This window comes from Argopecten irradians, chromosome 3, assembly GCF_041381155.1.
Source record: "Argopecten irradians isolate NY chromosome 3, Ai_NY, whole genome shotgun sequence".
Taxonomy (NCBI): Eukaryota; Metazoa; Mollusca; class Bivalvia; order Pectinida; family Pectinidae; genus Argopecten; species Argopecten irradians.
Window position 1 is genome coordinate 37,644,244 of NC_091136.1, and position 11,953 is coordinate 37,656,196.

Consider the following 11,953-nt stretch of genomic DNA (forward strand, 5'->3'; position numbering starts at 1 on the left):
AGGCTGGCTATTGAGATTATAAATCCTCATATCCATGATAGTCCATTCCGTGTGAAAAATTTTTTTAAAGAAAATTCAGATTTTCAAAAGAAAGCTTTCGATATTTGTAGCAAGTTGTCATATGCAATGTTTGGGGTATGAAAAGGCCATTTCATATGTGGATATGATGCATAGGGATTTCTTAAGGGTCACAGAATGTAGTAAAACCCGAGGCTTGCCGATGGGTTTCTTCTTCTTCTTATTGGTGCCACAAATCCATCGATGACGATGATTATATTGTGTGGGTTGGAAGTATGAAAGGCTGCTCATATCAGAAACGAGATGATTTAACGCGGTAACATTTAACGCGTTAAACACACTTTTAACGCGTCAAATGCTAACGCGTTAAAATGTAACGCGTTAAATGCTAACGCATTAAATTTTAACGCGTTAACATTTAACCGTTAACATTTGACGCGTTAAATGTTTTCTATCACGTCAATTATTATTTTATAATTCAATTTTGCTTGTTACCAGCATTTTCATTGTCTTAAAAATTTACTTTATCAGCCCATAAAGGAAAAAATGGCGTCATCGTTTGTAACGTCGCTTCTGATTGGCTGAGATGACGGCGTAATGATTTCATAGACAAAATAGTCAAAAAATGAATTTTGAGTATTGAAGAGATCATCTTTAGTTAATTGAATTATAAGGATTGATTTGAATAAATTTTTTATGTTATGGAGATATAACACAAAAATCTGAGTGTACTCTCATCATAAACCGCTTCGCGGTTTATATAGAATGCACTCAGATTTTTGTGTTATATCTCCATAACATAAAAAAATTATTCAAGTTAATCCTTATATCACGTTAACATTTAACGCGTTAACATTTAACGCGTTAAACTTGACAACCAATCAGAAACGTCGTTATGTTGGTACATAGGCAACTGTGCTTTTCGCCTTTCCCATATGCTCGAAAACCCACAGCCGCTTGTGAATAGCACAGGGATCTGAGAATTAGTTACAGATTATATACATGGACCTACCAGAGTGCCCTAAGACCATTTTTAGATGTTTTAGAGGTCTAGATAAAAAAAAACCCAGTAAAATCATTTTATATACTCTACATATTACTAGTACACAGGTGGGTCCATGATTAGATAATCTGAAACTAATTGTCGATCAGATCCTTGTGGTGAACACTACAAATATATCGATGGTTCATTGGTTCCCGACGATGCTTCACTCTGGCATTATTTTCTTTGTGCACCCGAAAAAGCTACTTTTTGAGGAGAGAAGAAATTGGCTGCACTAAAGTCATTTTATTAATTTGGGCAATATGTTCTGTGGTTAGAATATTGTGGTTTAGAGATTTTTGGTTTCACTTTTCCTCTCCGTATGATTAATAGGCCTTGTAATTCTTTCTCTACTGATAAAACCAAAATTTAATTCTTCAGAAACAGGAATTAAATATGGAAATGAGATAGAGATTGATAATGAAAAAAACTTAGTAAATTATTTCGGAATGCTGTGGAACGTTTTTTGTTTTTTTGTTTTTGTTTTTTTTATATGTATCAATAAACTAAGAACTAGGAACGTTATTGTAGCTCAAGTTGGTTCAAGGAAAGGTTTATGTACCAAATCTTAATCATTTGTCTATGACACATTCGTTTACGTATATCGTTTGCTATAACGTATACATGTATCTTATCTTTTATCGAGACTCTGTTGTTATGAAAGAGATATTAATTAAATATACATAATAGTCATTATCTACATAAATACAGGTGCAGGGTTTGTTTTTTTTTTTTTTTTTTTTTTGGTTTGGTTTGTTTTTTAGTTTATAGTTATAAGATAAAAATATGATAGAGTTTTAGGGAGTGGGGTCTAGGTCTTCAAGTTCTGCTTTTAGGATATGTGACTTGAAGACCTAGTGTAGTGCTTTGTACTGTAGCCACCGGGAGGATGTTCCTTTGTTTGTGTGGGAAAAATTAATGTTTGAATATGTCCTTGGTGGCAGCTTCATGTCTATATGTGAATGTGTGTGGTAATCTGGTCGTGTAGTCTGTCAGATAAAGAATTTGACTATGGTGTTGTACATGATTTTATAAAGTGATATTAAACATGTTCTTGTTCTGTGTGTTTGTAGAAAATGGCAAATATTTCGCTTTCCCCATAGTAAAATATCCCTGTTATCCTTTGTATCCCCATATAAAAGAGTATTTTCACTCATACTTCGATATTTTATTACATTTTTTTTTAATTTACATGCAACAAACTTAGCATATGTAGGGTGTGAGCTTAAAATAAAAGCCAGATATAAACTCTAATATTAAAATATCTGTTACATGCTTTTGTCATTTGGTGTTTCTGTATATTCGGTTTGGTTGTTTAAAGTCCTAATTTAGGTACAGCCTCAACTCTGAACTTGTTAGTAACCAGGGGTTATTCCCGCCGGCTACGGCGGAGTTTCAGTACATTCAATACTTTGATTTTGTTTTAATATGCAAGCGCCACACCTCGGATAGAATTCATACTAAGGTAGATAATCCAGTGTGCTGTTGCCATAACAGTGTAAACAAAGATGGCCGCTAGATTTTACTCGTGAATTTGTCTCGATACCGCTTGATTAACCAGCTCTCATCATGCCCAAGAAGGGCAAAAAAGGAAAGAAGGGGAAGAAAGGAAAGGGGTATGTTGACATAAATCATAAAATAAATGTTTTGTTTCCCGTACCTAGTGCATAATACTGAATGAAACCGACTTGGAGCAGTACAGTAGATATTTAGTTAGGTCCTAACTTTTCAAGGGTGTCACTTCCTGTCACCGATTACTGATTGGCAATGAAAACTAATTTAATATTGCTACTTCATCAAAATGCAATGTAGCCTAGCTTTCGAATGTTTATAATCTGTTAGTCGGTATGAAGATATATATATAAAATGCAGCCATTGTGTCACCTGCTAAAGTATACAACAGTATCCTACATAAACTTTAATCACTATACAAACTGCAGTGATTTTTAATCATATACTCAGACATGTCTACGTAATATTTAATTGTGGAGAGATATAAGCTAATATAAAAATAGAGTTTTCCCCACAAATAAATTAATATATTCTTCTTGCATAAACTTATGTTAATTTTTCTAGAATTCTTAGAATCTGTGATATTTTTTTTAATCATAGAAAAAAGGGAAAGAAGGGAGCAAAGAAAAATGAATCAATTGCAAAGTTAGCCATTGCCAACTCTAAAGCATGGGAGGCAAGGCTGGAAGTAGCAGAGGGTGCCAAGCAGGAATACAGGTAGGCGTGTGTCTCAATTCTATTTTCTGAAATGTAAAACCATTTGAATAAAGGCCATTTCACTTTTGTTATAAAGCATTTACCTTTTCTTCATTTAAACAATAAGTGGTCTCTCATTAAGCTTTATGATTTAGGCTAATGGTAAAATGACAACAAAATAAATCTCAAGTATAATAGTATCTCATAAAATCCTAAACTTGTATATTATATGGAGTTAGGGCTAAATAATGTGAGTCGCAACATGATCACCTATTAACTTTGCCTTTACAGGGAACATGCCAAGAGGTTGATGCTGGAGAACGATGGCCTCCAGAGTACCATGTTACGATCAGAACAGGAGGCCATCGAAATCTTCACACTCTTACAGAAAAAAGATGAACAGAAAAATAACACTGTGAGTACAGGATCTTGGTAGTAAATACAGACTAGCCAACTACATGTATGTAATTTGGTTAAGAACAATGTTTTAATCTTTTATTCAATTACAATATATACTTGTTTAGATGTTTTCATCTTTTATTCAATTACAATATCTACTTGTTTAGAGTGTATAAATCCTTATATTAACCTTATCCAAAGTCATTAATGGTATCATGTTACTTTCTTGACATGTTCTTATCTTTGCGTTATTTTCCATGCTCCAGCTTGAGAAACTCCAACAGTCTATCAGAGACCAAAAGAAAGAACACAGAAAGGACAAAGAAAACATTGTAGAAGATTTCAGTAAACAGCTTAATGAATTGGAGGAAAGATTATCTAGCGTAGCCGTGAAGTTGACCTGCTGCAGACCGAACTCAAGCAAGTCAAAGAGTTTCGACGGAAAAGAGGTCAGATGCAGAAAGATCTGGATGAGGTAAAACTTTTACGCTAATCTTAACTGTCATGAAAAATACTGAAACTTTAATTGATCGTAAATTATTACTAAAACAGATAACATTTATCAGTATAACTATGCAATAAAATCATGTTTTGTGCTTGTCTTTGTTTTATTTGATCATAAATTAATTTCCCGTTTGCAAGGCATTTGTTCATACATGGCTCAGTTTTAACTTACCGTAATGAACATCAAAAAAATATATTCAATTGTCTTTATTCCAGATAAAAGAATCTATGTACAATGCCAATAGGGACCACAAAGCTACACTGTCTCGGATGGAGCAGAAATTTTTTGAAGAAAAGGTTGGTGATTTTTTAACGTTTCAGAAACAAGTAAGAAATGGGTATTTGTGTTTAATATAAAAAGAAAAATTAAAAAGCATATCTTAAGAAATTAGAAATGTTTTCAGAATAAGTAAATAAAATCATATGTATTATATAGTGTTTAGATGCAAACATTTTGAAGCGTTGTCAGATACTTGGTATTTGTAGATGCCTCAATTAGAATATATGTGTACTGTATTTAGTACCTTTTTGTGATATTTGCAGATGAGACTTCAACAGGAAGCAAATCAGAAGATTGCAGAATTGGCTGAGCGTGCTCATACTGAAGCAATAACGTTAGTATATTGCCTCCATTCTTGTTGTTTATAAACAGTACTGTTTACAGTTAGGAACCTCATTATTTTGACCCTATATGTACCTCTAAAGATTTTTATTCATGTGATCAATTTTATAAAAATCATCTGTTCACGGCTTGTTTGTTACTGCTGATTCCAAACAGAGTAATGATTAGATTGTTTTAATCAGATTGATTTATCATCAGAGCCAGTTTCACAAACACTCATTAGCTTTAAAGAATCTCTTAGCTTAATAGCTTAAAATTCTCCATAGGAAAGCATCACATAAGTTACGAAAAAAAAAAGTCAATTGAGGAGCCGTCTTTAAAATCTATAATGCTTTCTTATGGATAATTTTAAGATAAGGGATTTCTTGAATTTAAGAAATTATCTTGAAACTTGGCCCTGTATGATTTTCCTTGGTTAAATTACTGTAAATTTCTTTCTTGTTTTACAGGAATCTAGATGAGACAACAAAATCAGTGTACAAGGAAAATGTGAGACTGTCAGAGGCGTTGAATTATCATATGAAGGAAGGGGAAATGTTGAAGAAAACTAAGGAGAAATTAATAGATGAAAATGAGAATCTCTCAGGGGAAAAGGAACTCAATGATATGATTGTACAAGAAAAAGTTGTACAGACAAAACAACAGAAGGAACAAATAAGACAGGTAAAAGACAATGGAAATATAAAGTTATAGGACAAATAAATCATAGGACATACTGTTGACTTCCACACATCCTCGATACTCCAGGGGTTCCGATCACTTACTTGTGCACTCTCTACACCCCTGGACTATCTCATAGTAAAACTGGAGGTAACAGAACAGAACAGGTAATATATTCCTTTGATGCACACAGTCCTTTGTTGACTGAGTGGTTTTGAAGTTGGGCGTCACTCTCTCTCTCTGTAGTCTTCAAAGGAAATTTTTGTTAGCCTGTGATTGGTTCAGATTTTTCCCTCTGAGCTGCTTTTACTTTTACTATGAGGTAGTAAGTCCAGGGGTGTAGAGATCGTAAGTGATTCGGAACCCCTGGAATATCGAGGATGACTTCCACACCACAAATTACATATAATTTTTAGAATAAATTAGAACTAGACAATTATCTTCCTCAAATGCATAACCACATTTATATAGTTCTTTGGCTACCTTATCTACCTACAAATCCAACAAATCAGAATTTTCTATGATCAACCTCTATAGTACTATTAATTACTAAAAGCATGCAATGTATTCCCTGTTTCCAGCTGAATGAGAAAGTACAAACACTGGAGCATTCCCTAAGTCATATGGCCAGAGAATTCAAAACGGACAAGAAAGCTGCCCTTGAGAAGTCACGAATTGAAAATGAGGCTGCAAAAATTGAGATCGCGAAACTTCAGAGAGTTATAGAACTCAAAAATAAGGAGATGAATAAAATCAAAAAGCTTGCTAAAAATATTCTGGATCAGAGAACAGAACTGGAACGGTTCTTCCTGGAATCTTTGGAGCAAGTCCGACAGGAAATTGCAGCTAATCAGTAAGTTTGCAATGTAATGATGTAAATAACAAATACAGAATTCAGACTGCCTATATAGAAATTATATATAGTTTGTTTTTGACTTAACACAGATTGACAAGTGTGTATGTTGGACTTATATCCACAGCTCATTATGTTCTCAATTTCAAGTTCTGTTTAGGGAGTGGAGTAACTTATACTTCATATGAGTCATGTGTTTTAATGCAAATCAAAGATTATCTATAACTCTTACTGCATTGTAGAACATTACTCTTATACACTGATTTAGGATAGGAGTCAAAGTTATTGGCAATCATCTTTATGTTCTGTTGTGCTTCTTTAAATGATAGCAGTATCTCACTGAACTGTATGTATATATACAGCAGTTGAAATATTTCTCATTTTGAAAACCTAACTTTTTAGTTTTGTCTGCCGTGATAATAGATTTTTTATCTTGTACTCTTAGCAAGTTTCATTTTTGCAGTCTCTAAGATCCATTGGTGGTAATAAGGTTGAAATTAATTCAATTAAATTGTTGTTTGCTGCTACACTTTTCTTATATGAATATTGAAATGTTCCTTTACCCTATCAAGTTTGCCATTGGATCATATACTGAAGTAGTTGTGGGTGGGTATGTGACTATCCATCAAAGGTAAATCATCACCAATGTTCTTCTGGCATGCCTGAATATCTCGTTAAGTCAGCATTCATTGATGGGTTTTTTTCAGCTCACTGACCATGGCAGCCTCTCTTTGGCAGTAATGCCCACCGTTCTTTTTGAAAACAATGAGCATTTGTGTTTATGCACCTTTTTATCAATATCATACCATTGTTGCCAATGTTGGATTTTCAGTGCAGTTTTTACCATTATGCTGAATTACCTGTTTGTGTATTTTGTACATACATAATATATGTACACAAGCACTGGGTTCTAAAAGAAGCATTAATGTGAACTTGTTAATTAAAATATGTACTTGTACTTGTATATCATTTTTAATCAAATGAATCACCTACTGAAAGAAACATATCATTAGCTGTATGTTGTTCATTGCAACCAATCTTAATTTTCATATTGGATCAAATTTTACAACACAACATTGAACTCATAGATAGGTATTGGGTGGGTTCTTTTTTGTTTTTCTTGTTGTTTTATGTATTTTTACAAATTTTACATGTACTGTTAAGTATTACACTTGTGGCTTCCAGTATTCTGTCACAGAATTGATCTAAACAATATTAGTATCATGTGTACGATAGTGGATCACAACTCAGAGAGCTACATTTCAGCATGAACTGTCAATATTCACCTGTATTATGAAGTATTTTGTTCAGTGTGTCTCTTCATTACACAACCTCGCTTTGTATATTGTTGCCATGAATCATATTGATTATATATTGAATTATTGTTTGCACATATTTTGTATTTCATGGCACATTTGTACCGGCAGGGCAATAACGCTGATTATAACAATGAAATCATACATTTTATCATACACATTCTTATGTGATTCTTTATTTATAGGACCATTTTTTGAAATCATCTATTCTTTTACAATATACTTTAGACCATACTTGCATGTAGAAAGCAAATAATTCACATGCTAACTACAAGAAAATATATTAATCTAGAAATCCTTTCAAAATTCTATGTGTACAAGACTTGAGTTGCACACAAACCATCATATCAATCGGTGAACATATTTTTTCTTATTTCAGATGAACAAAAAAATAGCAAATTAATCAACAGTTATCCAAAAAATTGCATACACTACCTATTGAAAATCATTAATTAGCTAATGATATTTTCCAGAGCCCAATATCGCCGTGATGCCCAGGGTGCCTATCAACAAAGGATGCTGAAAGCGTTCTCAGGAAAGGGAGACTACCCCAGAATTAGGACATTCAACAAATCGGACCAGAGCACAAACAGTGTATATAAGGATTTAGAGGCTGCTGAAACTTTGTAAGTAATTACCTCCATTTTGGTTCATGAAATTTTAAACGAAAGAATCTACACGTATGTCCCATTATCTATGTATTGAGGCAATGTGTCTTCCAAATAGCCCACATCATGACCTGCGTAGAAAGATCACTTAGCTATGAAGGTCATTGTTTTGTCCCATGGGTGATCTTTATAGACTTATAGATTGGTTTTGACTGTGTATCAAACAAAATATATGTGTATATACTCCTATTCCTACACTGTTTGTCACTATAAATCATAGATCATGAGTTCACCTTTGTCAGAAACAATCAGATTTAATGCTAAAAGAAGGTCACTGTTACTCTGTCAGCATACATCATTTTGGTATGTTACAAATCACACTTAAGGTCAGCTGATCAAAGGTCAAGGTCATTTTAGGCAGTAAATAATTTGATATGTTAAGTAAAACTTAGATGAAATCAAGCCATATTTTATTCCAAAGGGGTACAGGTGAGTTATATATATACATTGTATTGTAATTACTGCATGTTTGCATGAAAATCTTCACCAAGCATCTTCTTTTCACCATTTCACAGGGCAAAGGTCAAGTAAGTGAATCAGTATTGTGGGGTTAAAGTTCACATCGTGAATGGAACTAAGATGTCTCCCATTGCCTTAAATTTTTTGCCTATTCATTTTGTCATTAAAATTTGTTATTATTCATTTTCATTATAGAAGCAGGTTGGAAAAATGATTAAGAATGATGATTTATTCCATTAAAGGAAATAAAACATAATGTTACTGTAAACAAACTTAATTTAGCGCTGTCAAGTTTTAGCCCAAATGCGATAAAATGTAAATAATGATTTAATATCGTGGATATGAATTAGTGCAATTTGGTGTTTCAATACCACAATACGTTTTTACAAAGTTAAGCACTCTTCATGAGTTAGTGCTTCAAAGACAGTTCTGCAAGCGCTAAAATAAAATTACAGATAAAAATAAGTATGTTTACAGTATTTTTAATGATAATGTATTGTGCTTTTAATTCAGATATATCGTTGTGATTTTTATCACTATCTTATTTCAAAAAATGTACAAATGTATTATGCAATTTGTTCATTTGGTTACTTACCTTTCTAGTTCAAAGTACTGAAGAAGATCATTTCAAATACAATAACACATACATGTACAATGTAGTAAGTTTGAAAATATGAAATACCAATGATGCTATCAAGCTGAACTATCTACCATACTGCTGTGATTTAAAAATTTGTTGGTATTGTTTTGTGTTCTCACTTTCTCATTATATTTTATTTTTGCTTTATTTCCCATATAAATGTTATGATATGATGTTGTCTGTTTTCCCATTCCTGTTTACTTTATTGATATATTCCTCCACATTTTCAGGCAAATCCCTTGGTGTCTTTGGTTAAAATTTTACAAATCATTTATTTTACATTGCTTTCAGATACGACATATCTGGTAAAGTTGACATTGGAGATCTCACCTGGGAGCAGAAGGAACGCATTCTGCGATACCTTTTTGCTAGAATGAATGGAAATAAGAAAAGGGAGGGTAACTCTCTGTCTGCCCCTCCCCTGCCTTCAATAGATCAAAGAGCACACAGACTTAGCATCACACAAGGAGAAAGGTATGTACAATCACCATAGAGTGACGTGTTTTGTTGCTGCATATGCATGTACATTGTCATGTTTATGCCATGTTTATGTTATATTCGTGTGATGGTTAAAGAGACAATTCACTCAGGCTAATTCTTTTACATAACCAAGAAGCCAAATATAGCATAAATGTATTGTTCTACATTTCTTATGAAACATATAATGTAAAACATTGACAAATTCCTCGACATTGATAAGTATTTTAATTAATATCGTTGAAATATCAAATCGTTGATCAAGACGATTAAGCAGGTACAATATGGACGCTGTACCCATACCCGAGCCAAAGTAACGCACGTTAAACAAATGAACTACATAACCACTGAGAAGGTGATAAAATGATTTTTAGGCAAGACAATTCACCTAATAAGGTAAACACACTATTGTCAGAGCGATTTGAGCAGTTTTAGACAAAAGTTGCATTACTCTACGAGCAAGGGACAGGGTTCGGCATACAAGAAGTTCAACCACAGTGTGAAATGGCGGACAGCGAGCCAGTTTGAACATTTCACACATATGTCACCACTATGGGCTTTTCATGCATATCACAGTAAAACCGACTGATCTAATTTCCATTAGAACTTGGTTTTTTTCGATATATGTACAAATTTTAATGTTCTCTTAGAATGAATTGTCCCTTTAAATTCTGTTTCAGTTATCAGGAAGGTCAGGAATGACAAATGATATTTTCATTGTTATATTTTACACAAAATTTGGTTTTATAGGCAAATGCTGTTAGAGAAGCATTGGTCTGTGAATGTTAGTTAAGGAAAAAGATCAAACATGAGAAAAAGCAAGTCATTGTGACCTAGTTTAGGTATTGTTCAATTTTCTCCTAATAAATATTTTGAATATTTCTTTCGAAAAATTTCAATGTGACAACTGAAAAATGTCTTGGAATTCATTAATATTTTATGCCATATGTTCATGTCAAATTTATGTCATGTTAATATTATGTTGTGTTTATGCTTTAGGGCTGAGGATGATGCTGGTGCCACCTTCCTTACCCAGGCACAAATGGATGGTGCTCCAGGCCAGGAGGGAATCCCAGATCTACAGAAGGCTTGGATGGAGCCACATCCTCCACCACCTGTGGCTTCATAGACATTGTTACACAATTGTGATACATTTTATTGATGACAATTAAACTGGTCTAAATTTGGAGGTATTGATAATTAATCTCTTTTGAAGGAGAAGCTAAGGCAACCTGAATGAAGTTGAACTTCACTTTTGAGGTTTCTTTACATCACAGATAGATATATATGTGCCTAAAATCCTTTGTTGAGCAGGCTTTTACACAGGGCCTTTGTAAAGGCCTATCATGATGTATGCCAAATATATGACACATTTACTGTAATTATTTGTGATGGATTTGTAAACACAAGTGATACACATTATTTGATGAAAGAAAAAATATAAGGTCTAAAGGACAACATAATTACCGGGTAGCCATCTTTACTTTGGCACCGGAGTATTGCTTATTTATTTCTTGTTCAGATAATGTTTTAAGAATTGAAGACTCATTTGCATACCAGGTAATTGGTATAACTTGTTTTACAAAGTTCGCTTTTTTGTCCTTTTTCAATTGCTTAAAAGGTATCGTGTCCATAAAACAAACATTTTCATATTTAAAACTGTGATAAAGCTTAATGGCTCCAAACAAAACTTAATCTGGCCATTTCTTGTGAAACTTTAAAACAAATGCTCGATTTTTAAGTTATTTTAATTTCATTTACAGTAATCTGCCTTGGAAAGAAAAATAGTAATGGAGGGTTGTGCTGTAGATGTATCTGTTGTCATGGTTATGACAGCATTAGTTTTAGTGCCTAAAACTGCTTTAAGTGCAGCATTGTCAATTTATCATAAAAATACCAATACATGTACATATATTCCAAATTTGCATATTACAGAGTTATCTGCATTTGCGGGTAGGTATTAATTGTGACGTCATGTGTTTGCGATCATAACGTCATACCTTTTTAGAGAAAACGACGTGAATTGCGCTCACAAAATAATGACGCAACAATCAATACCTACCCGCAAATGCAGATAACTCTGTAAT

General features: G+C 33.2%; 1 protein-coding gene across 1 annotated transcript; it reads left to right on the forward strand.

The window, feature by feature from the left end:
• The first annotated feature begins 2,522 nt into the window (after window positions 1-2,522).
• On the forward strand, window positions 2,523-11,055 carry LOC138318467 (basal body-orientation factor 1-like). The gene is given in 12 exon segments (XM_069260835.1): window positions 2,523-2,676; window positions 3,173-3,289; window positions 3,560-3,683; window positions 3,934-4,045; window positions 4,048-4,142; window positions 4,388-4,468; window positions 4,715-4,785; window positions 5,243-5,456; window positions 6,035-6,306; window positions 8,096-8,248; window positions 9,681-9,863; window positions 10,866-11,055. Coding segments are annotated over 12 exon segments (1,599 nt in total). The 5' UTR covers window positions 2,523-2,629; the 3' UTR covers window positions 10,996-11,055.
• Window positions 11,056-11,953: the final 898 nt, after the last annotated feature.